This window comes from Phocoena phocoena, chromosome 1 (assembly GCF_963924675.1).
Source record: "Phocoena phocoena chromosome 1, mPhoPho1.1, whole genome shotgun sequence".
Classification (NCBI taxonomy): Eukaryota; Metazoa; Chordata; class Mammalia; order Artiodactyla; family Phocoenidae; genus Phocoena; species Phocoena phocoena.
In genome coordinates this window covers 104,542,547-104,570,528 of record NC_089219.1, presented here as the reverse complement: position 1 = coordinate 104,570,528, position 27,982 = coordinate 104,542,547, and the positions used below count along the sequence as shown (strand labels likewise).

The 27,982-nt window shown below is 37.8% G+C and overlaps 1 protein-coding gene across 1 annotated transcript in view; it reads left to right on the top strand.

Moving 5' to 3' along the window:
- Window positions 1–27,982, top strand: part of SPAG17 (sperm associated antigen 17) — a 219,757-nt gene that overhangs the window by 148,394 nt on the left and 43,381 nt on the right. The window contains 7 exon segments of the mRNA XM_065887534.1: window positions 1,461–1,678; window positions 5,589–5,733; window positions 7,404–7,558; window positions 22,689–22,877; window positions 24,753–24,898; window positions 25,003–25,133; window positions 26,912–27,039. Of these exon segments, the coding sequence (XP_065743606.1) occupies window positions 1,461–1,678; window positions 5,589–5,733; window positions 7,404–7,558; window positions 22,689–22,877; window positions 24,753–24,898; window positions 25,003–25,133; window positions 26,912–27,039 (1,112 nt within the window).

Genomic DNA, 27,982 nt, shown 5'->3' with positions numbered 1-27,982 from the left:
ATTTTTCTTGCTTCCACTATTGCTGTTGAAAAGTTGGCTGTCAGTCTAATTGTTGTTAGACAATCTAACCGCCTTTAAAATATTTTCTTTTTTATTATAATATCAATATGATTTAACTAGGGGTAGATTTCTTTTTATTTATCCAAGTGGGAATACATTGGGCTTCTTGAATCTGTAAATTAGTATCTTTCATTCCTTGTGGAACTTTCTCAATATTATCTTTTCAAATATTGTTTATCATCATTTCTTTCTCTTCTTCTTCGAGAATTCCAATTAAATGTGTATTAGAGAGCTTTTACCTCTCTTTCATTACTTCTGTCACATTGGCTCTCTGAGCTTCATTCTAAATAATTTCTACAGGTCTATCTTTCAGTTCTCTTTTAATGCTCTGGAAATACAAATAGGTCCAAATTAAATCTTAGGGCAATGGAAAGGCTTAGCTAAATATATCTGTCTTCTTTGGTTCCCCCAATTAGTTGAGTCTGCATCTTACACCAAGATCCACATTTCATGGTCTGAATCTAAAGGATCTTCCTGGAGGCAACAATCCTTTACTATATTCTTTGCAATTTTTTTCTCCGTCTGAGTTTACTTCATCATCAAGGCTTGGCAACACTGGCAAATTTTGCCTGGCAAATAATAATGAGATTACTCATTATTATTCATACAAATGGAGTAAATCTACCTTTACTCCAGAGGTAGAGGGATTGAGTTAATATTTACAGGGTTCCATGAGGGTTTCTTCAATTCTGTCTTCCTGTTCTAATTGAATGGGGGTGGGGAGGGGTTGAGAGGGGGATGTGTATCAGATGATTATCAATGTAGTAATTAAACTGTACAAATCCTCTCCATATGAGAGGCCAAGGATATGCTTGATTGGTAATGTTCTCCAGATCCAGGGCCAAAGAAAGATGTTTCCTGTGACTGAAAAAAAAATGACAAAATCAGAGGAATGAAGAGTTTAAATTATACTCTATTATACTAGAATATAATAAGTCAAAAAAAGGAATCTAAAAATTTCAGAGATACACAGGAGAAAATAGAGGCTTTGAAAACCAGGGTACAGGACCCCAAATCTGGAATCTAGGGAGATGTAAGCAAGACCTAAAAGTGTACAGAAATTGACAAGAATGGGTATTGTGCCATGGAGAGTGAGCTGTGTATGCACATGTATGTTTTGTGGGAGGTGATGGGAATCCAGCCAAGGTTCAAGTACCAAGATTTAGATATTCTTAACCTGAAATTTTTGCTTCTTGAGAAATAATATAATTGATGAATACCACTTAGAATTTCTCTGTGTCTGAGGTAACCTACACTGTATTAAAACTTAATGAATAATTCTATATGTGATATTATAGTTATATTGTTGCATTTGATTTTTTTAATTTTTTTTTTATTTTTTAAATTTTTGTTGGAGTATAGTTGATTTGTTGTATTTGATTTTACTTGAACTTCCACAGGAAAAAGTCAGAAAAATCAGTCATCAGTGGCACATAAAAATGAAAGCCATGAACCTCCCCCAGAAACAATTCAAACAGTAGCTCCTGTGGAGGTTCACTTAGGCACCTGGTTTACAACTACACCTCAAGGAAATCGGATTGGCACCAAAGGATTAGAAAGAATAGCAGACTTGGCCCCACTTTTATCCTTTAAAGCCACAGATCCTGTCAATGGAACGGTATGGCAAACAATTATATATTACAAATTTTTCTAAATTGTTAGGGTTCTGAAACAACACATGGAGGAATACCTGTCAAATAATAAATTTTCAATAACTGTTTGTTAGGTAATGGATGTATGGATGAATGGATGGATCCATCTTTCCAAATCTAAAAATATTGTGTGGTTCATTTGACCAGTGTAGTGTATCATGAAATATTAATTCTTGAAGTGAGAGACAAATCATGAATTTTCTATTCTACTTTTAAGACATATGATTAATGATATCCTATATTTCTTTATGTTGAATGTATTTGTTTATATGTCTTATCTTCTAGAAGTGAGGGGCTCTGATTTATTCCTACTTTTTGTGTGTACCTGACATGAATTATAGAAATTTGTTCATGCTCCTTGACTTCAAATAATGTATGGTATATTTAATGAGATGCCCACATTAAATAACTCAAAAATTCAACACCACCACAAAACAACTATAAGAAGGATTTTATTTATAACTTAAGAAAAAGTGACAAATGAGTGGTATAGTAAATAACAGTTTTGTTTATCTGTCAAGCAAATGTGAAATTGAAACCCCTGGGTTGCACAATAGCATATTTTTATAGGCTTTCTGTTAGGGGCTTTGCATACATTCTCTCATTCAGGCCTCACACCAGTGTATATTATACAGATGAGGAAGCTGGGCCTCAGCAAGTGAAGTCATGTGACCAGGAATTGCTGGAGCCAGGTTTAGAACCAGTCGTTGGGACTAAAAACTGGGCTCTTTCCATTCCTCAGCTATTCCTCTAATATCTTATGTGGAGCTTTGCAGCACCCTCTAAATCTAACAAGACAAAGGATTTCCTGCATGCCTTATTTCTGGTTTCTGGACTTCCAGCACTTGTTAGCAACCACACGCTGATAGTCGAAAGCAAAATGTCTGCTTGCTATCGAGATAAATTCCTTTATCTAACCAAATGCGTTTTCCTTTCTTCTTCAGCCTACTTCTGAAATAGTTTCATTATCTCTTACATTGTTTGCTAGTTCTCTGTTGTGAGACTCAAGATACATATCATCTCAGGATAGTTTTTTTTTTTTTTTGGTGACTTCAAATGACTCACTTTAATTCAGCCCTGATGCAGATTATTTGGCTTAATTTGCAAATTTGATTAATATTTCTGAGTTAATGACACTCAATTTCCTTTGCTGATACCTAGCACCATTATGGAAGCACAAACCAAGATCCAGGAGCCTGGATTCAAGCATAGACTCCCAACAGTCAAATCGCAATCACAACAATAGTAATAATATTTATTGAGCGCTCACTGTGTGCCAGGCACTGTTCTTGGTGTTTTCCACATCCTAACTTGTTTAATTCTCACAACAAACTATTGTTTCCATTTTACATATGAGACAACTAAGCTACAGACAGGCTAAATAATTTTTCCAAGATCACACAGCAGGTGGTAGATTCAGAATGTGGACCCCAAGTTGTATTCTAGGTCTCATATGCTTAACTATTATGCAAATAAGGGGCAATGATCATATGAAACAAAATTGAGAATGGATGTGTGTTTTCGTGATATCTGACATGAAGTATCACATTTTAGAGGAGTGCCACTGACCTTGCTGTGAGGCAGTCATGGGTTTGAACCCCAAGTCACGCTTCTTACTAGATATATGACTTTGGATGTTTCTAATCTAGTATCTTTACTCCTAAAATAGAAATAATAGTCATTACCTAAAATAGTTGGGAAGATTAATATCAGATTTAGCACCATCAGGTGTTCAGTAAATATTCTTTCTATTGTGTTCTTGCCACCACTAAAAATAATGATTATCTTACCCTATGGTGATCAGAAAATGTCAGTGTTATGTGGTGTTATAAAATGTTGGAATAATTCTAAATAATAATTTGTGAATATCTAAACTAGATAGGGAATTCCCTAGCGGTCCAGTGGTTAGGACTCTGCACTTTCACTGCCAAGGGCCCAAGTTCGATCCCTGGTTGAGAAACTAAGATCCCACAAGCTATGCGCCACAGCCAAAATAAATAAATGAGTTAAAGAGCTAGTATTTATCATTGCTAACTTGATGACCAATTAAGTGTGAATTACTTTACCAGCATTATCTCATTTAATCCATATAACATCTCTGAGGAATAGTAGTGTTGGCTCCATTTTGCAGATAAGGAAACTAGGGCCCAGAGAAGGTAAGCAACTTGCCTAAATCACTCAGCCAGCTGTGGAACCAGAATTTGAACTCAGGCAGCTTAACTGCAGAGTCCATGCTCTCAGTCACTGCATTCTACAGCAGTATTTCTTGTTATACGCATTTGATAGATAGATAGATGGATAGATAGATAGACAGACAGATATAGATAGACAGATATACATATCTATACTACCACTGGCTGAGAGTGCCAACGATAAGAACTTAAAATAATGATCAGTGTGCACTTCTCTCTTATAGTGATTTCTGCCTACTATAAAAAGATAAAAATGTAATTGTGACCTACTCCCAAAAGCCCTAGACACTTGAGTCAAAACATAGCTAGCAAACTCACTCTCATATCCATCTGGACACTTCAGTGCAAATTGTGTCCCTTACAGTTAGGACAGTATAAGTTAGAAAACACTCAATGATTTAAAAATATGCATTATATAATTTTAATACATTGTTGACAGTTGGGGTCTCCAGAAGCAAACACTGAAATGAAGTTTGTGGTACAAGATATTTATAAGGGACACCATTTGTGAAAGGAATGGGGAGAAAGCAGGATTGGACAGAGGAGGAGCTGAGCTGACCCCACAAAGCCTTGGTTAACTGGCAGGAGCTCAGAAGCCAGTGTCATCTGTCCCAATGTCCCAAGTCTGGGAGCAGGAACCATATCGGTGTACTCCTGCCTCACTCAGTCACTGGACCAAGTTCACCTGGAACAATGTGAGTCAGGCAAAGCATCTCTCTGCAGCTGAGGCAGATGCTGGAAGAGCTGACATCTGGAGGCTGTTTGCCAACTTTGCTCCACACAGCTGGGGAGCAAATCCTGTCTTGAAGGAAGATCTGGGCTATGCATCTCCATGCCTGCCACATATTCACACACACACACACACACACACACACACACACACACACACACACACACACAGCTGGGGGTTTAGAGCTTCTCTGGTGAACCATTTAGCTACAGGATACAAAGGTCTGAGTGTTCTTTCAGACTGAAGTACTTGCTAGGACTAAATGAATGTTTTCTGTGTTTCTTACTCTAGTCCACATACTTAAAACCCTTCACTACTGATTTGCCTGCCTTGGGATAAAGACTGTGTCCTTAATATGCTTAATAATCTTCCCAGTTTGGTCCCTCACTCCTAACCTTGCTCTCACCACTCTGCCCATTGCTCCCTGGGATCCTTTGTGTCCAGCACCCCTTTCACCCATGCTGCCCCCCTGCACCGGCACACAAAATCCAAGCTCTGGCATTGCTTCCTCAGGGGAGACCAGACCACATCAGAACCCTCACTACAGACACCAGTGGTCCCTTGCTTATCTTAAACCTGTAGTTTCCAAGGGAGCAGGACTTGGGACCATTTTCCTGGACATACCTGGGTCAGATCAGTCCTGATGTTAACTTTTTACTCACAAATGTGCAACCATGGAAGAAGCACCAGTTCTGAAGTCAGACAGTCTTAGTCCAGCATCAGCTCTGGCACGTGCTGAGTGACACTCAGCAAGTTTCTTAACTTTTCTAAGCCTGAATTTCCTCATCTATAAAATGGGGATATCATTGCCTGCCTCCCAGGATTGTTATAAAGATTAGATCAAGTAGATGAGATAAAACTTTTACTTCTAAATAACCAGGATTTTGATGTTAATCAATGGGGTGTAAAAATAAGCACACTTGGGATTAACCTGCTCTGCCTTTGTATGTTCAGGTTATGACAACTCGAGAAGACAAAGTGATCATCGTTGAAAAGAAAGATGGTACTCGGGTAGTGGATCATGCTGATGGTACCAGAATCACAACCTTTTATCAAGTTTATGAAGATCAAATTATTTCTCCGGATGATCAAGAGACAGGTAAGTTTTTTTTTTCTTTTTTTAAAATTTTTCTTTTATATTGGAGTATAGTTGATTAACAATGTTGTGTTAGTTTCAGGTGTACAGCAGAGCGATTCAGTTATACATATACATGTATCTCTTCTTTTTCAAATTCTTTTTCAAGTAGATGACAATATTCTATGTCTTTACAATAAGATAGGTAGAAACCTCACTGATTTTTGAAAATACACATAAGAAAATAATTTTTTTGAAGAATTCACATCAACCAAAGAATACTCACGCAATCCAAATGAGGCCCTTTATTATGATCTTTATCCTCAGCTGACGTGGAAGTGATAACAGCTCTAGTTGGCTGATGGACAGTAATAGTGCCTTTTCCATTTTTACCACTGAAAACTTACAGCCTGGATTGGTAGCAACTGAAAGTTAATAATCATGACTCAACTGTCCTGCACATTAGATCTCAGACCTGTTTCCTTTGATCCTTAAGGAATCTAATTTGCATACATAGGTGACCTCAGGTAGGTCCTCCTTCAATCCTTTCTGACAATTCTCATTATCAGAAAGGTGATATAAGAGAAAAGCCAGCTGCAGCTACTAATGAACCAGAGTCTTTCATATTATCTAAAAGCCTACCACCCTTCCTAAGCTAAGTTTAAAAACGATTTTTAAATAAAAATTATTCCGACTCACTTTTCTTTAATTCCAGAGTTTAAATGCTTCATTGCCAAATTAAGTGCAACAAATGGGCAAGTGACTGGAAAAAGAGGAATCTTTCCACCCTGCTAGTTAGAGTGAAAATTAAAAGAGCCACTTGGGTGGGCAATTTTTAAATATCTGGTAAATTGAAAATGTGCATATCATACGATACACTAACTCTACTTCTGGATATATATAGAAAGACACTCTTATACATTTGAACAAGGAAACAGGTATAGGGGTGCTACTTGCAACACCAAATTTAATATTAAAATATTGGGAAAACAAATGTCCATCAACAGTGGAATAGAAAAATAAAATGTGGTATATGCTTACAAAGGAGTACTATATAGCAATTAAAAGGAATGAAGCGCACACATACATGCACCTATTTACACACACACATATATATCAAGATGGCTAAATGTCTCAAAACATTGTTAAGTTAAAAATTCAGGTATAGAATGATACATAGAGTAATATATAACTTATGCAAATTTAAAGTACACAAAATACTATATGTTGTTTTTGATACATACATTTATATAAAAGTATAAAAATGGATTGTGAGAAAAAGGAATAAACCCAGAGATAAGGAGAGCAGTAAACTTCAACTTTATCTGTATTTTTCTCTTATGTACATATGAAAAATGAAGCAAATATGGCAAAATATTAATAAGTGTTAATTTTGATTAGTGAGCATGAATAGTTAAATTATATTTTGTGCTTTTCCGGATGTTTTCAATTTCTCAAAATAAAAAGAATGGTGAGAACAAAAGAGCATACTAAATTAAGAGATATTCTGGAAATATGACTGCATTGACATAGAGAGTAGCCCATACTCCAGCCCCATGGAGTGAGTTCTCAACACTGGATCTTGACTTCGAGTCCAGGTAGCCAGGAGGCAGGAGCACAGTCAGAGTCAGCCGGCAGGCATGTTCCCTATGTGTGCATCCTATCAGACCTGCTTCCCTTGCATTTGCCCACAGACGAAGGTCCTCAGAGGATCACCAGGCAGGTGAAGTGCATGCAGATTGAAAGTTCACACTACGCCACTGTCATCACCAACTGCGAGGACAGTAGCTGCTGCACCACCTTTGGGGATGGGACGTCTATCATCGCAAAGCCACAGGGAACGTACCAGGTGGGTCTGGGGGAGGATGAGGGGTGCCAAAGGTAAGTGTCAATTTGACTAAGAAAACCCACTCCTCGGGGGGCAGTGAACAGTCCTGCCACATGCACAACTGTTGCTCTCTTGTCTCAGTGGATACGAGAACACACTTCTCAATCTCTTTTCATTTATTCACCTTCTTTTTACAATCCACTCCAGGAAAACATAGTCCTGCTTGTCTTTAAGTTCTTGGGTATTTGGGGATCAAGCTTATAAACCAGAGTGTATTTGCTGGGGATCCTTTATGTGGTAGGTGATGGGCACTGTGGGTGTTAGAAGCATTCGGTGCTGGCCTGTCCCTACCAGACCAGCTTCACCTCCTGCCACCTCTTATTCATTCTCTCTCTCCCATCCTTCCCACCTCCAGTCTGTCCCCACTCTACCTCATGTCCCCACAGGATGGAAAGACAGCTAGCCCAGCTAAAGCACAGCTTTGTCTTTGGAGGGCTGGGGAGGAACATTGTTAGAAACTCCTCTGCCTCCTTGCATTTCCCCATTAAACACAATCACCCGGGTTCAGCCTGCAGTCCCTTCAGTCTTAGAAGGATTTGCCTTTGCCTTTCCACTTGCTGGAGAAGGAACACAATTGCCATGGTGTCACATCTAAGGTCATAGGATACTGAGAGCTCGAAGCTAGAAGATGATGGACAAAGACCTCAGTGACAAATGTTTGTTTCTGTGAAAGCTGTTGAAGGCAGTTTATCCCTCCCATCTCTCACGCTAATGTTATCCTACCCCCTCTTTACCCTGTGCAGATCCTTGTGTAGCAAGGAAGGTGCTGAAAGTGAGAGATGACTGTGAAATGTTGCAGTTGGAGAAGGGGATGCTTTTTTTCCTGTATAGCATTCAGAATATCCAATTTTTTAGGTAGCATCCATATGCCAGTATCATATGTCCTACCAGACATGATGAGACTCTCCTAAGATGCTGTGACGAGGCCTTATTTTTATCATGGCCCCAGACTCTAATCGTTACAACTATGGGGGCAAAGGAATTTTAGCACCAATGACAGTTACCACTGAACGAAGAGATGTAACAGAAAGGAGATCCAACTTGGAGACCTTCAGTGCCTGACACTATTGTATAGCCGCTTGTTTGCCCAATCTCCTGAAACACAGACTAAGGAAGGATCAACCTTGATTGCTCCTTATTGAGAAACACACCTTAGTTCCCAACTGGAAAAAAAAAAAACCCTAAGTAAGTTTAGCTGCACCTATTTTGTAATTCTGTGGTTTTATAGAGTTGAAAGCTGGCATTCAAAAATACCTTCTGCCTGTCCTCTGTTGGACTTGGCACATTTGTCACTTATTTCCTCACTCACCAGCATGAGAACATTGGGCAGTGTGATGAGGGAGGCCGGATTTTAGGCAACGTATGAAAGGGAGAGTAGAGCTTGATATTGGTCACTATTGTACCTTGGCAGCACTAGAAAGATTATTCAAAACATCAAAAAGGAGTTAGGTGTAACAATTGTTATCTTCTATGATTATAATGTGCCACAAGTGAGGGTGGGAACATCCACCCAGCTGGAGGATTTCAAGAAGACAAGATGACAAATAATGGGTCTGTTATCTCCCATGGGAAATCTTTCTCTATCCCTGGGTTTAGGAACTAAAACCATTTTCCCTAGACCAGAAGACCTACTGTCTTTCTGGGGAAAAGTGTGTCTGTGTATGTGTGTATGTGTGCTAGACTAAGCTTTTGACTACTCTTCTATACCAGTCTGATCCTGACTCCTTTGGGGGAAGATAGAGAAATGTAAGAAGCATTCTTAGGAATACTAGTGAAAAGGACTTTAAAAGTCCTTGTCTTTATCAGTACTACCACAAACAAACATCATAATGAAGGGCGCCTTGTCCTCTACTCAGTGTGTGAAATCAGTTGAAAGAGGCAGATTTATAGTAAATTCTGAGCAGTATAGGTATGTAAAACCATGAGAATTTTATTTGCTAACATACATACATATATGAGTCATTGCTGTATTTTTCATGTTGAGTCTCTATGCTTCAGCACAGCTGTTTCTCCAGATTAACTTCCTAGAAGGCAGAGCATCTCCTTTTTATAGGTTTTCTTTTTGGCTCTTCTATATGGTTCCTTCACCTATGGTATGTCTTAATTGTGGAAGTTATAGGCCATCTTTTTCTGTCCAGAGCAGCTTTCCGTAAATTACAGTCAATCTGACAGTTTGGATCCATTCTGATGAGGACCTGTGGAGGCTGGGAAAATTGAAAATTTAACCAGTCACCAGTGCCTACTCTAAAATGTACCTGAAACCACAGAGAAGCCTCAGAACTCATCAAGGTCCAGTGGAGTTCTCTGGGCCTAGGGAATGGTGAAGAGTCAATATGAGAAACTTCCAGAAGGGTGGAGTAAGGACTTCTGAAAATCTACTCTCCCTAAAAACAACTAGAAACCTGGAAGTATTGTCAAAATCAACTTTTTCAGAAGTCTAGAAATTAACCAAAGGATTAAAATATTCTGAGGCTTGTTTATTTAAAGACAAAAAAAAAAAAAAAAGACTGAATCTTGGGAAGAACAGCAAGAATTGTGGTGATTTCACTTGCCATATTCCCCTCCCCTCCCCCAGCTCCATGGTAGCCGTGAAAATCAACACTCTCACATGCAAAATAGCAGTGAAAGCCAGCAAGCCAGCAGCCACTGAAAGAAGAAGAAAAGATTTAGAGCTCCACAAAATATTGTCAGTGTTTGAGCTGTCTGGCCGTTCCCTGGAAACATCCACTCACAGGGGTTGTCTTTATTTGATCCGACTCTGAGCTCACTCCCTAAAAACAGCCTTTTCCCCAAACAGAGGTAATTATTTAACATTATAGCCACCGAAGTGGCAATAACAAACAAGAGGCTGAACAAAAGAGTTTAAAGGAAAAGACGTGGAACGAGAAGTCCACAGAGGGCTTTGAAAAGCTCTGACATATTCCCTGGAATCTGGAAAGCCATACTCAAGTGCAGGGCTGGGTGTATGCCCATAAAAGAAAGCCCTGATCTTTCCCTCTTGCTGATCAAGAGGCTCTGCACAAGCAGGGAGTGAAACTAAGGCGGAATTACAAAGCTAAGGTGGAATTACAAACTTCCTGCTAGAGCACTGAAAAAATACGTCAATATGCAAACGGAGCCCTCGGCAGAAGCTGAAAGACGTATTAGTGTAAAGTACTTAAGAAAATATCTGCCCAGTTATGAGCAGACCTCTAAGCAACCAAACAAACATGTTAGGCCCACTCGACAATAAATACAAACTTTAAAAAAATACTTCAGGGAAATCACTGAATAAACAGCAACAACAACAAAGCAACAATAACAAGCCCTGGGGAAACGATCTAATTTCCAGAGTTGTACATTATACTACTTGAAATGTCCAGTTTTCAACAAAAAATTATGAGACATGGGGGGAAAAAGGGAAATTATGACCCATAAACAGGGATGGGGAAGGAGGAAGCAATCAATAGAAACTACCCCTGAGGAAACCCAGACTTTGCACTTAAATAGACAAAGAAATTTAAGTCAGATGTTATGTTTAAAAAACTGAGAGAAACCTTGCGTAAAGACCTAAAGCAAAGTATGAGAATGGTTTTTCGTCAAGTATAGAATATCAATACATAGAAATTATTTTTTGTAAAAAAAGAACCACATAGAAATTCTGGAGTTGGAAAGCATAATAACTGTAATGAAAAATTTACTAATGAAGCTCAACATCAAATTTTAGCTGCCAGAGGAAATAATCAGCAAACTTGAAAATAGGTGAGTTGAGATTAACCAATCTGAGGAAGAGAGAGGAAAAAAAAAATGAAGAAAAATGAACAGAGCCTCAGAAACCTGTGGGACACCATAAGGCATACTAACACATGCATAATGAGAGTCTGAGAAGGAAAAGAGAGAAGGGCAGAAATATTTGAAGAAATAATGGCTTAAAACTTCCCAAATTTGATAAAAACTGTCTATACATGCAAGAATCTCGACAAACTTCAAGTAGGATAAATTCAGAGAGATCCACACCTAAACACATCATAATCAAACTGTCAAAGATGAAGAGAGAATCTTGAAAGTAATGAGAAGAGACTCATCAAATATGAGGGATCTCCAATAGGATTAATAGCTGATTTCTTATCAGAAACTATGGAGTCTAGAAGGCACTGAGATGACATATTCAAAATGCTTAAAGAAAAAGATCATCAACAAAAACTCATTCAGTAAAATTATCTTTCTAAAATGAAAAAATCAAGATAGTTCCAGAAAAACAAAAACTGAGAGAATTCATTGCTCTTAGACATCCTCTACAAGAAAATCTAAAGGGAATCCTTCAGGCTGAAATGAAAGAACATTGCACAGTAACTCAAATACACACAAATAAATAAAGAGCAATGTTAAAGGTAACTACATAGGTAAATATAAAAGACAGTATAGATGTATTTTTGTGACTCTCTTTTCATTTGGATTTAAAAGGCAAATGCATAAAGCAATAATTATAAAAGTATATTTATGTGCTTATAATGTGTAAAGATGAAATTTTTGACAATAATAACATAAAGGGCAGAGGAATAGAGCTATATGGAGCAAAGATTTTGTACAATATTGAAATTCTTAGTATCAATTTAATCTAGATAGTTATAAATTGAGATGTTTGTAATACCCAAGAAAAACTAAGAACACAACTCAAAAATATATATAAAAGAAACAAGGGAATTGAAGTGGCACACTTCAAAATATCTATTTAAAACAAAAGAAAGCAGTAATGGATGAATAGAGGGGAAACCAGAGACATAAGACATATAGAAAACAAACAGAGACTTCCATTCATGCGATCATCATGTTGCAGCATTCTTCATCAAGCCATGTGGCTGAAAGGGTCTTGGTGCTCTGACCGGGCATCAGGCCTGAGCCTCTGAGGTGGGAGAGCTCAGGCCTGACACCGGACAGGCCTGAGCTCTCTGGACAGGATATTGGACCACCAGAGACCTCCCGGCCCCTTGTAATATCAATCAGTGAGAACCCTCCTAGAGATCTCCATCTCAATGCTAAGACACAGGTCCAACGACCAGCAAGCTCCAGTGCTGGACACCCCATGCCAAAAAACTAGCAAAACAGGAACACAACACCACTCATTATCAGAGAGGCTGCTTAAAGTCATAATCAGTTCACAGACACCACAAAACACACCACTGGATGTGGTCCTGCACACCAGAAAGACAAGATCCAGTCTCAACCACCAGAACACAGGCACCAGTTCCTTCCACCAGGAAGTCAAAACAACCCACTGAACGAACCTTACCCACTGGGCGCAGACACCAATAACAACAGGAACTACAAACCTGCAGCCTGCAAAAAGGAGACCCCCAAACACAGTAAGTTAAGCAAAATGAGAAGACAGAGAAATACGCAGCACATGAAGGAGCAAGGTAAAAACCCACCAGACCAAACAAATGAAGAGGAAATAGGCAGTCTACCTGAAAAAGAATTCAGAGTAATGATAGTAAAGATGATCCAAAATCTTGGAAATAGAATGGAGAAAATACAGGAAACGTTTAACAAGGACTTAGAAGAACTAAAGAGCAAACAAACAATGATTAACAACACAGTAAATGAAATTAGAAATTCTCTAGAAGACATCAATAGCAGAATAACTGAGGCAGAAGAATGGATAAGTGACTTAGAAGATAAAATAGTGGGAATAACTACCACAGAGCAGAATAAAGAAAAAGAATGAGAAGAATGGAGGACAGTCTCAGACACCTCTGAGACAACATTAAATGCACCAACATTCGAATTATAGGGGTCCCAGAAAAAGAAGAGAAAAAGAAAGGGACTGAGAAAATATCTGAAGAGATTAGTTGAAAACTTTCCTAATATGGGAAAGGAAATAGTCAATCAAGTCCAGGAAGTGCAGAGAGTCCCATACAGGATAAATCCAAGGAGAAACATGCCAAGACACATATTGATCAAACTATCAAAATTTAATTATAAAGAAAAAATGTTAAAAGCAGCAAGGGAAAAGCAATAAATAACTTACAGGGGAATCCCCATAAGGTTAACAGCTGATCTTTCAGCAAAAACTCTGCAAAGCAGAAGGGAGTGGCAGGACATATTTAAAGTGATAAAAGGGAAAGACCTACAACCAAGGTTACTCTACCCAGCAAGGATCTCATTCAGATTCAATGGAGAAATTAAAACCTTTACAGACAAGCAAAAGCTAAGAGAATTCAGCACCACCAAACCAGCTTTACAACAGACACTAAAGGAACTTCTCTAGGCAGGAAACACAAGAGAAGAGAAGAGCTACAAAAACAAACCCCAAACAATTAAGAAAATGGTAATAGGAACATACATATTGATAATTACCTTAAATGTAAATGGATTAAATGCTCCAACCAAAAGACACTGACTGACTGAATGGATACAAAAACAAGACCCTTATATATGCTGTCTAAAGAGACCCCTTCAGACCTGAGGAAACACACAGATTGAAAGGGAGAGGATGGAAAAACATATTCCATGCAAATGGAAATCAAAAGAAAGGTGGAGTAGCAATTCTCATATCAGACAAAATAGACATTAAAATAAAGACTATTACAAGAGACAAAGAAGGACACTACATGATGATCAAGGGATCGATCCAAGAAGAAGATATAACAATTGTAAATATTTATACACCCAAACATACGAGCACTTCAGTACATGATGCAAATGCTAACAGCCATAAAAGGGGAATTCGACAGTAGCATAATCATAGTAGGAGACTTTAACACCCCACTTTCTCCAGTGGACAGATCAACCAAAGTGAAAATAAATAAGGAAGCACAAGCATTAAATGACACTTTAAACAAGATGGACTTAATTGATATTTATAGGACATTGTATCCAAAAACAGCAGAATACACTTTCTTCTCAAGAGCTCATGGACCATTCTCCAGGATAGATCATATCTTGGGTCACAAATCAAGCCTTGGTAAATTTAGGAAAATTGAATTCGTGTCAAGTATCTTTTCCGACAACAACGCTATGAGACTAGATAACAGTTACAGGAAAAAAAAAAACTGTAAAAAAAATACAAACACATGGAGGCTACACAAAATAACCAGGAGATCACTGAAGAAATCAAAGACAAAATCAAAAATACCTAGAAACAAAGGACAATGAAAACATGACAACCCAAAACCTATGGGATGCAGCAAAAGCTGTTCTAAGAGGGAAGTTTATAGCAATACAATCCTACTGCAAGAAACAGGAAAAATCTCAAATGAACAACATAATCTTACACCTAAAGCAATTAGAGAAAGAAGAACAGAAAAACCCCAAAGTTAGCAGAAGAAAATAAATCATAAAGATCAGATCAGAAATAAATGAAAAAGAAATGAAGGAAACAATAGCAAAGATCAATAAAACTAAAAGCTGGTTCTTTGAATAGATAAAGAAATTGATAAACCATTAGCCAGACTCATCAAGAAAAAAAGAGGGAAGACTCAAATCAACAGAATTAGAAATGAAAAAGAAGAAGTAACAACTGACACTGCAGAAATACAAAGGATCATGAGAGATTACTACAAGCAACTATATGCCAATAAAATGGACAACCTGGAAGAAATGGACAAATTTTTAGAAAAGCACAGCCTTCCGAGACTGAATCTGGAAGAAATAGAAAATATATACAGAACAATCACAAGTGCTGAAATTGAAACTGTGATTTGTGGCACATATATACAATGGAATATTACTCAGCCATAAAAAGAAACGAAATTGAGTTATTTGTAGTGAGGTGGATGGACTTAGAGTCTGTCATACAGAGTGAAGTAAGTCAGAAAGACAAAAACAAATACCGTATGCTAACACATATATATGGAATCTAAAAAATATAATAATAAAAATAATGGTCATGCAGAACCTAGAGGCCAGACGGGAATAAAGACACAGACCTACTAGAGAATGGACTTGAGGATATGGGGAGGGGGAAGGGTAAGCTGTGACAAAGTGAGAGAGTGGCATGGACATATATACACTACCAAACGTAAAATAGATAGCTAGGAGGAAGCAACCGCATAGATGTTTTTTAAAAAAGAAAATATTCCAACAAACAAAAGCCCAGGACCAGATGGCTTCACAGGCGAATGCTATCAAATATTTTGAGAAGAGCTAACACCTATCCTTCTCAAACTCTTCCAAAATATAGCAGAGGGAGGAACACTCCCAAATTCATTATACGAGGCCACCATCACCCTGATACCAAAACCAGACAGAGATGTTACAATTAAAGAAAACTACAGCCAATATCACTGGTGAACATAGATGCAAAAATCCTGAACAAAATACTAGGCAACGGAATCCAACAGCACACTAAAAGGATCACACAGCATGATCAAGTGGGGTTTATCCCAGGAATGCAAGGGTTCTTCAATATATGCAAATCAATCAATGTGATAAACCATATTAACAAATTGAAGGAGAAAACCCATATGACCATCTCAATAGATGCAGAAAAAGCTTTCGACAAAATTCAAGATCCATTTATGATAAAAACTCTCCAGAAACTAGGCATTGAGGGAACTTACCTCAACATAATAAAGGCCATACATGACAAACCCACAGCCAACATTGTTCTCAATGTTGAAAAATTGAAACGTTTTCCATTAAGATCAGAAACAAGACAAGGTTGCCTACTCTCACCACTGTTATTCACCATAGTTCTGGAAGTTTTAGCCACAGCAATCAGAGAAGAAAAAGAAATAAAAAGAATCCAAATGGGAAATGAAGAAGTAAAATTGTCACTGTTTGGAGATGACATGATACTATACATAGAGCATCCTAAAGGTGCTACCAGAAAACTACTAGAGCTAATCAATGAATTTGGTAAAGTAGCAGGATACAAAATTAATGCACAGAAACCTCTTGTATTCCTATATACTAATGATGAAAAATCTGAAAGAGAAATTAAGGTAACACTCCTATTTACCATTGCAACAAAAAGAATAAAATACCTAGGAATAAACCTACTTGAGACAAAAGACCTGTATGCAGAAAACTATAAGACACTGATGAAAGAAATGAAAGATGATACAAACAGATGGAGAGATATACCATGTTCTTGGATTGGAAGAATCAACATTGTGAAAATGACTATACTACCCAAAGCAATCTACCGAGTCAATGTAATCCCTATCAAACTGTCAATTGCATTTTTCACAGAACTAGAACAAAAAATTTGACAATCTGTATGGAAACACAAAAGACCTCGAATAGCCAAAGCAATCTTGAGAAAGAAATACAGAGCTGGAGGAATCAAGCTTCCTGACTTCAGACTATACTACAAAGCTACAGTAACCAAGACAGTATGGTACTAGCACTAAGACAGAAATATAAATCAATGGACAGGATAGAAAGCCCAGAGATAAACCCATTCACATATGGTCACCTTATCTTTGATAAAAGAGGCGTGGATATACAATGGAGAAAAGACAGCCTCTTCAATAAGTGGTGCTGGGAAAACTGGACAGCTACATGTAAAAGAATGAAATTGGAAGGCTCCCTAACACCATACACAAAAATAAACTCAAAATGGATTAAAAACCTAAATGTGGGCTTCCCTGGTGGCGCAGTGGTTGAGAGTCCTCCTGCTGATGCAGGGGACACAGGTTCGTGCCCCGGTCCAGGAAGATCCCACATGCCGCCAAGTGGCTGGGCCCGTGAGCCATGGCCACTGAGCCTCCACGTCCGGGGCCTGTGCCCTGCAATGGGAGAGCCCACAACAGTGAGAGGCCCGCATACCAAAAAAAAAAAAAAAAAACCTAAATATAAGGCCAGACACTATAAAAACTCTTAGAGGAAAACATAGGCAGAACACTCTATGACTTAAATCACAGCAAGATCCTTTTTGACCCACCTCCTTGTGTAATGGAAATAAAATAAAAAATAAACAAATGGGACCTAATGAAGCTTAAAAGCTTTGCACAGCAAAGGAAACCATAAACAAGATGAAAAGACAAGCCTCAGAATGGGAGAAAATATTTGCAAATGAAGAAACTGACAAAGGATTAATCTCCAAAATATTCAAGCAGCTCATACAGCTCAATATCAAATAAACTAACAACCCAATCCAAAAGTGGGTGGAAGACTTAAAAAGACATTTCTCCAAAGAAGATATACAGATTGCCAACAAACATATGAAAGGATGCTCAACATCACTAATCATTAGAGAAATGCAAATCAAAACCACAATGAGGTATCACCTCACACCGGTCAGAATGGCCATTATCAAAATATCTACAAAGAATAAATGCTGCAGAGGGTGTGGAGAAAAGGGAAGCCTCTTGCACTGTTGGTGGGAATGTAAATTGATACAGCTACTATGGAGAACAGCATGTAGGTTCCTTTAAAAACTAAAAATAGAACTCCCATATGACCCAGCCTTCCCACTACAGGGCATATACCCTGAGAAAACCATAATTCAAAATGAGTCATGTACCACAATGTTCATTGCAGCTCTATTTACAATAGCCAGGACTTGGAAGCAAGCTAAGTGTCCATCGACAGATGAATGGATGAAGAAGATGTGGCGTATATATTACAATGGACTATTATTCAGTCATAAAAAGAAATGAAATTGAGTTATTTGTAGTGAAATGGATGGACCTAGAGTCTTTCATACAGAGTGAAGTAAGTCAGAAGGAGAAAACAAGTACCATATGCTAACACATATACATGGAATCTAAAAAAAAAAAGAATGGTTCTGATGAACCTAGTGGCAGGACAGGGATATAGACACAGACGTAGAGAATGGACTTGAGTGGACGGGGTGGGGGAAGGGTAAGCTGGGACGAAGTGATAGAACGGTATTGACATATATACATTACCAAATGTAAAATAGCTAGTGGAAAGCAGCCACATAGCACAGGGAGATCAGCTCAGTGTTTTGTGGCCACCTAGAGGGGTGGGATAGGGAGGGTGGGAGGGAGATGCAAGAGGGAGAGGGTATGGGGATATATGTATACGTATAGCTGATTCACTTTGTTATACAGCAGCAACTAACACAACAATGTAAAGCCATCATACCATAATCAAGATGTTTAAAAAAAAAAAGAAAAAGAAAACAAATAGAAATTTGGAAGATTCAAATCTGACCTAATCAGTAATGACATTAAATATAAATGGATTAAACAACCCAATCAAAATGCAGATATTGGAAGAATGGATTACAAAGCATGGTGCAACTGTATGCTGTCAACAAGAGATACACTTTATGGTGAAAGACACAAATAGGTTGAAAGTAAAAGGATAAAAAATATATACCTGCAATAAGTAATTGAAAGGGAACTTGAGTGGCTATACAAATATCAGACAAAATAGACTTTACAACAAAATATTACAAGAAACAAAGAGGGTATGTTATAATAATAAACAGATTACTCCATCAAGAAGACGGCAACTACAAACATATTATACACTAACAACAGAGCCCAAAACACATGCGTATTTCCAGAGTTGTGCACTATACAAATTAACATGTCCAGTTAAATAGTAAAAATTGGCATATTTAAAAGGAGAAATAGACAATTCAACAATATTTGGAGACATTAGTACCTCACTTGGAGTAATGGATAAAAGAATACATAAGATCAAGAGAATAATAAGACTTAATCAGCAGAATAAACCATGCAGACCTCCTAGACATGTATAGAACACTCCACTCAGTAATAGAATACATTATGCTCAAGTGTAAATGGAACATTGTCCAGGAAAGACCATGTGTTACACCACAAAACAAGTCTCAATGGATTAAAAAGGATTGAAATCATACAAAATATGTTCTCCTACCACAACAGAATGAAATAACACATAATGGAATCAATAACAAAAAGAAGTTTGGGAAATGCACAAATATATGAAAAATAACACAAAGAATAAATCACAGGGAAATTTAAAAATACTTTGAAATGACTAAAAATAAAATTAACATACCAAAACTTAATTGAAGCAGCAAAAGCTATATATATAGTTTTAAATGTCTATATATATATCTTTAAATCTCTCTCTCTCTATTATATATATATATATATATGTAGCTTTAAATGTCAAAATGCCCATATTAAAAATGAAGATCTTGAATCAATAACCTAACTTTCCACCCTAAGAAACTAGAAAAAAGAAGGCAAACTAAACCCAAAGCAAGCATATGGAAGTAAATAGTAAAGATTAGAGTAGAAATAAATGAAAAAATAGAGAAAAATCAGCAAAACCAGAAGTTGGTTCTCTGATAAATCTTTAGCTGGACTTACAGGGAGAGATAGACAGACAAACAGAAGGAGAAAGAAGGGGTGGGGAGAGAGAAGACTCAAATTACTAAAATTAAAAATGAAAGAGAAGACATTACTACCAACCTTACAGAAATATAAAAGATTATAAAGAAATACTGTGAACAATTATACATCAACAAATTAGATATAGATAAACTAGATTTCTGGAAAGGCACAAACTGCCTAACGTAACTCGAGAAAAAATAAAATATCAGAATAGACCTAAAACGAGTAAAGAGATTGAATTAATAATTTTAAAAATTGCAGACAGCAAAGCCCAGGCCCAGATTGTTTCACTGGTAAATTATACCAAACATCTATGGAAGAATTAACACTGAACAGTCTTTCACAAACTCTTCCAAAATATTGAAGAGACAGACAGTAATAAGAGTTAGTGGGGATGTGAAGAAATGTAAAACCCTCATTAATTGCTAATGAGAATGTATAATGGTGCAGTCACTTTGGAAAACAGTTTGGCAGTTCCGCCAAAAATTAAAAATAGAGTTCTCATACAACCCAGCATTTCTACTCCTGGGTAGATATCCAAGGGAAATTAAACATATAGCCACACAAAACTTATACACAGTTGTTGATTGCAGCATTTTTAATAATAACAAGACTGTGAAAACAACTCCAATGTCCATCAACTCATGAATAAACAAAATTTGATATATCCATATAATGGAATATTATCCATAAAACAGAATGAAGTTTTTTTAGATTTTATTGATTTTAATTCAATTTTTATTTTACATTTTAATTTTAATTTTCTATTGGAGTATAGTTGATTTAAAATATTGTGTTAGTTTCAGGTGTACAGCAAGGTGAATACATATACATATATTCTTTCTTTCTCAGATTCTTTTCCCATATAGGTTATTACAGAATATTGAGTAGAGTTCCCTGTGCTATACAGTGGGTCCTTGTTTATTATCTGTTTTATATATATATTAGTGTGTATATATTAATCCCAAACTTCTAATTTATCCCTCCTCCAACCTTTCCCCTTTGATAACTGTAAGTTGTTTTCAAAGTCTGTGAGTCTGTTTCTGTTTTGTTAGTAAGTTCATTTGTATCTTTTTTTTAGATTCCACATATAAATGATATTTGTCTTTCTCTGTCTGACTTACTTTACTTAATATAATACTCTCCAAGTCCATGCATGTTGCTGCAAATGGCATTATTTCATTCTTTTTATGGCTGAGTAATATTCCATTGTGTATATGTACCACATCTTCTTTATCCATTCCTCAGCTGGTAGACATTTAGGTTGTTTCCATGTCTTGGCTGTTGTAAATAGTGCTGCAGTGAATATTGGGGTGCATGTATCTTTTTGAAGTATAGTTTTCTCCAGATATATGCCCATGAATGGGATTGCTGGATCATATGGTAACTCTATTTTTAGCTTTTTAAGGAACCTCCATACTGTTCTCCATAGTGGTTGTACCAATTTACATTCCCACCAACAGTGTAGGAGGGTCCCCTTTTCTCCACACCATCTCCAGCATTTATTGTTTGTAGACTTTTGGCGATGGCCATTCTGACCTGTGTGAAGTGATACCTCATTGTAGTTTTGATCTGTCTGCCACAAGCCAACCACTTCCAATGGCCCTCGCTGCACAGGCTGGGACACCTCTCCCCCCTCTGCCCCCACCATGGAAAGTTAAGTTTGAAGAGGGGGGAAGAGAGAAACACGGACATGAAGAGGAAGATCCATCTGGAGCTGAGGAACTGAACCCTGGCAGCTGTTTGAGAACTTGTCCTGGACAATTGCAAATCAAATGATGGGAAAATTGAGGGCTTAATGGCTGAATTTGTGAACTTAGAGTTCCTCAGTGTAATAAATGTAGGCTTGATTTCTGTTTCAAATCTCCCCAAACTACCTAAATTGAAAAAGCTTGAGCTCAGTGACAGAATCTATGGAGGTCTGGATATGTTAGCAGAAAAACTTCCAAATCTCACACATCTAAACTCAGGTGAAAAATAAACAGAATGAAGTATTGATACACGCTACAACATAGATGAATCTTGAAAACATTATGCTAAGTAAAAGAAGCCAGACAGAAGAGGCCACATGTCACGTGCTTCCATTTATATGAAATGTCTGAAATAGTCAAATCCATAGAGACAGCAGATCAATGGTTGTCAATGTCGGGAGTGATGCAGAGTGACTGCTAATGGCATCAGGGTTTCTTTGGGGGGTGATGAAAATGTTATGGAGTTAGTGATAATGTTTGCACAAGTTTTTGAATATACAAAATCCACTGCATATACACTTTAAAAAAGTGAATTTATGACATGTGAATTACATCTCAAAAAAAGAGTCTATCTGAACCAGAAGTCATTACACAAAAGCTATTACTTAAGGACTGTGTCAGCCACCATAGGAATAACGATAAATAAAAGCTTCTAAAAGCATTTGTCCCATAGCTTTTACCCTCTTGGAGATGCTTCTTGCCGAAAAACATAAAAGGATTCTAGTTGTTTTGAATAGTGCCAAGTGTGTTTACTTAAGTTAAAATATGTTTTTAATATTTTATATTAAACATCTGAAATAAGGTACAAAGCAATTACTTGGAAGAAATATTAAAGTGAGTAGACAAAATGTGAGACACAGGAGCAATTATATCCTAATCAGTTTGACTCCTTATTAAGTAGTCCTTCCCAAAACTTAAGTCTTCTCTTGTTTTCTTCCTGGAAACACAGTTTGTGTCTGGGTTCTATGTATAATTTTTTTCCTTAAATGATTTTATAAGTCCCTCAAATCAAACAAGAAATTTTTAATAATATCTCTCTTCCTGTTACCCTTCCAGGTGTTACCTCCAAACACAGGCTGTCTTCATATTGATAGGGACTGTTCAGCTATATATTGCCATGAATCAAGCAGTGATATATACCATCCTTTTCAAAAACGTGAGCAGCTGAGAGCTAGCAGGTACATCATGAAGCACACATCAGAGGTTATCTGTGAGGTCATGGATCCCGAAGGAAACACCTTTCAGGTAACGTGCATCATTATTATGGAGAGAGAGGCTATGGCTTTGCTTTTGAGATATTTCACACAAGAGAGCTCCCCGGCTGGGCTTCCCTGGTGGCGCAGTGGTTGAGAGTCCACCTGCCGACACAGGGGACATGGGTTCGTGCCCCGGTCCGGGAAGATCCCACATGCCGTGGAGCGGTTGGCGCCTGTGAGCCATGGCCGCTGAGCCTGCGCGTCTGGAGCCTGTGCTCCGCAGCGGGAGAGGCCACAACAGTGAGAGGCCTGCGTACCGAAAAGAAAAAAAAGAGAGAGAGCTCCCCTATAGCATTTTATCTTAGCTGCCTTGGGATTAGTTATCCACTAACTGCCAATACACTTTGGACAGCAGCAATGAATGTCAGTACCTTCAATTCTCAAGTGTACTTCATTAGGAGATAGCAAGTCCAACAATGAGGATGGTTGAAATGCTAAAGCCAAATAAGTAATTAGAACAAAAGGGAAAAAAGTTACTAACCATCTAAAAATAATGCCAACAAAGAAGAGTGATATAAATGCTCTGTATCTGGGTTCAAGTGAGAGAAAATACATGGGGCACCAGGCAAGTCTGCTTAACTAGGCAGAGAATCCAAAGTGAGAGCTATCAGTTAGTGTGAGGGTTCCAGTAGGGCTGAGGATGGGGTGTTGGGAAGCCTGGAGAGATGCTTAGCTATTCAGTGGTAGAGCTCCATCTTCTGTTTCTCTGTCCTTCCTCTTATCTCTAAGCCAGGCATTGGCAAACCATGGCCACTTGTTTGTATGGGCCCATGAGCTAAAAATGCAGAGTGACTGCATTTTACATTTTTAAATGGTTGGGGGAAATCAAAAGGAGAAGAATATTTCATGACACATAAAAATTAAAAGAAATTCAAATTTCAGTGTCACTATAAAGTTTTACTGCAACATAGCCACGCTCATTTGTTTACATATTATCTCTGGCTGCTTTTGCATATAATGGCAGAGTTGAGTAGTTGCAACAGAAGCTCTACAGCCAACAAACCCTAAAATATTTATTATCTGGCCCTTGACAAAAAGATGTTTGCCAGCCCCTTCTCTAGGCACTTTTTTTTTCACTCCTCACCCAGCGGTGGAATTTCATGTGTCGTCCGGCGAGTGGTGAAGTTACTTTTTAGATTTGGAACCGTACCACAGAGTCCCCAACTTTGAGATGCAGACAAGCCCTGATCCAACTTAGTTTTTCTGTGCTAAGTCAGTGAAACTTCACAGCATGAGTTCGGGCTGCTAAGAGATTTCAGTGTGCAAGAAATTGAAATTGAAACCTAAAGCCCAAACCCTCTGAGTTGAAACATGCAAGCCAAACATTATTCTAGACATTGGTGCTCTTCTTGGGCATTCCCTTCAGTGGCCTTTCAGCCTGACCACACCATAGCTAGACAGTAGTAATGGCTAGAACAATTCTTCTCATAGTGAGACTCAATCTATCTCCCTGTATATCCATGAGTCCTATTTCTGTGCTTAGAATCCATACTGTCACTCTTAATATTTCAAGACAACCGTCACATAAATAGCCTTCCCTCCATGTTTAAATTCCCAGTTCCCTGAACTTATCATCAGAAGATAAGTGAGTCCCCTACCATCCTAGACACCTTCCTCTGAATGTATTCAGGTCTGTCTTCCTGTTTGTTTTCACAGTCCAGGTGTGGTTTGTAAGTGGAGATGTGCTACTAGGTTTTCACTTTTATTAATGCAATCTATACTTAGTGCACAATTCCTTACAAAGAAATATCCCCGATTTTCTGAGTAACCAAAAGATCACCTGCTTTCTCAAATGGGATCAAAAGAAATGTAAGTTTATGGCATTTTTCTTTTCTTTTAGTTGCTTCTATACTATGTCCCTTAGGTCATGGCTGATGGTAGTGCATCAACTATCCTACCTGAAAACAATTTGGAAGATGATTTAAATGCAAAAACTGAAGGCTATGACACATTATCATCCACTCACCTTCGTAAGAATCATCTGCAAATCTATGGTGAACATGTCCCCAGGTAATATGATAAAAATAACATCATGACTTTTATTTTCAATTCCAAGTTCAAGGAGCATTTTAGCTGAATATGTCAAGGGATTAGATTTTTATTTCTTCAAATAGGTTTTTTATTATCTATGCTGATGGATCAGGAGTGGAACTTCTTCGGGACAGTGACATAGAAGAATACCTCTCCTTGGCATACGGAGACTCAACTACCGTAGTTCTTCAAGAGCCAGTACAGGAACAGCCAGGTAGGGAATCCAGACTGGAACTCGTTGAGTCCCTTTACCAGCTCTCATCCTCCTTATCCAATCTACCCCCGTGTCGTCTCTACTTTTTTCCCTTTGCTCGCTTTTCAACTCTACTTTTCACCTGGCCATGTCAACCTATTTATAGTGATTTATGTTTGTACCACGCTTAATCTAAGCATCAACCTATATAAATTGTGTATGATCCCTCTACTACCTATAAGCAGATTTGTATCTGCATTTATATCTGTTAGGTATGTTTAGTTATGTACCTAGGTTCCTATTTATGTGTTTGTTTCATCTTGGTAGGGAAAAACAAAAGTGAGTTATCTTTCATAAGTTCATTTTTTAGCATTTTGAATGTGTTGCCTTGGTGAATTTAGTACAACTAGAGGAGAAAGTACATTTCACGTGTCAGTTAGAAAATCAACCTGAAATATAGGATAAGTTACATATTATATTCATTGGGCATTTATATGTTTTCATCAATTTGAAAGAAATTAGTGTGTGATTAAAGGTTAGAGACATATATTGCACTAAGTAAGAGCCACCGTATATGTAACGTGTATTTAAACACAGGAAAAAAAAAACTTTCATGTTATCTGTGTACCAAAGCAATGTGCTCTATCTAGGTTTATGTGTGTGTTTCCTTTTTATCTTTTCTCTGGTTGGTGGGATATATTTTGTGCTCATTTATGAATATGCCTGCATCTATGTACAATTGTATCTTTGAATGTATCAATGTACATTGTGTGATGTTATAAATTTGCTCTTTCTGTGTGAATATGGGGAGTGGGGAGCGCTGACTGGTTGTGCAGTCTGTGTGTGGAACTGTAAGAGAATAGGAATTCATCTCAAATTGCTTTGTTAGTTGTTTAACTAGCATCTACGTGAAAAACCACCATGTGCCAAACACTGGCTGAGTGTTAGGAATACAATGGTGAGCTAAGACCGCAATGGACCCTGCTTTCACAGAGCTTAGACTTTAATGAGAGAGATAGGCATTAAATGTATAATCACACAAATAACTGTATCATTATAAATTGGGAAAAGATCTATGAAGTAAAGGAATATGATTCTATGAGAACATCTAACAGAGGAGCCTGACATAGTCTAGAAGGCTTCCCTGAAAACACTGGAGCCAAGAGCTACTGGATAAGTAGGCATTAATTAAAATAGGAGGAGGAGCTTTCTTGGAAGACAATACAAAGCAGGAAGCTTAAAGCTTTGGAGAATAGGGGAAAAAAGGCTAAAGTAGGCAAAGTACAGAAGGGAAAATAGCGCAAGTTGAGTCAGGGGTGAGGCCTCTGTTTTATCCCATAAGCAATGGGAAGTCAAAGAAGATTTTACATCATGGGCTAGCATAATCAGTCACTCTGACTGCGGAGGGGGGTTCATTCAGAGTAGATGTGGGCAGAAAAGTTAGTTGTCATTGTAGTCCAAAACAGGATGGCTCTGAGGGGAATAGTCTAAGCTAGGGTCACTGGAGGGGGAAGAGATAGATGAACTCAAGAAATGTTTAGTGGTAGAACTGACAGGGCTTGGATGTGGTTTCCGAAGGACAGTGAAGTGTCCATTAATACTTTCAGGTGATCTAAATCCAGCTGTTTTAGGTGTTACCATGACTGCGTCTCTCCTTTCTTGTTAGACTGTAAGGTCCTTAAGCATAGTCATTGTGTCTGGCTTCTCAAAAGTGTTTGTTCGATTTGGTGAATACCTATTGAATTTCTCAGAATATTTCTGAAAGAGAAATGATCCTCTGATACCTCTCTGTGAACCAGGTGCCCTGAGCATCACTGTCCTTCGCCCTTTCCATGAAGCTTCACCATGGCTAATGAAGAAAGAGTTAGATACAATTGTTCCTCCTAATCTCCAGTCAAGGACATGGGAGACATTTCCCTCAGTTGAGGTACAAATTTTTCTGCTATAAAGTAACTATATTTGCATATCCATCTATCTATGGACCAGAGTTCAGCTCTTCTCCTGTATATTCACATATTTTCCTTCTTTTGTAAATTGTTAATGGGCTCAAGGAGTTTTATATTTGTAGATTTTAGAGAAATATACCTGACTAGTTCATCTCAGTTTTATTTCTTTTAGCCTACATCGCAGGCTTGAACGTCTTCCTATAATATGAAAATATTCAGTTTGAGTAGCCCATTACTGATACTTTGCAGTACAGAAACCTTCCCTCTCCCAATATTTATTTGTTAGTTTTAACACACAATCTTGGGTCTTTCCCTTTCCCTTTAGTCTCAATTTATTAATGCACAAACTGAGTATGTAAGAATAATGTGAAATATTAAATACAGGGACCTGCAACTGCAATTTTAAAAAGTAAGCATTGTAATTGTGGCAGCTTAGAGAAAGGCCCACCTAAGGTTTTTTTAAAGAGTGAAAGAAAACATCTTGAGCAAGAATCGTAAAGTCCTGCATCTTGCCAGATTTGCCATTTCAATTTTTTTACATATTTATTGGAGTATAATTGCTTTACAATGGTGTGTTAGTTTCTGCTTTATAACAAAGTAAATGAGCTATACATATACATATATCCCCATTTCCCCTCCCTCTTGAGCCTCCCTCCCCTCCCTCTTGAGCCTCCCTCCCACCCTCCCTATCCCACCCCTCTAGGTGGTCACAAAGCACAGAGCTGATCTCCTTATGGTGTGCAGCTGTTCCCCACTAGCTATCTATTTTACATTTGGTAGTGTATATATGTCCATGCCACTCTCACTTCGTCCTAGCTTACCCTTCCCCCACCCCGACCTGTGTCCTCAAGTCCATTCTCTAGGTCTGCGTCTTTATTCCTGTCCTGCCACTAGGTTCATCAGAACCATTTTTCTTTTTTTAGA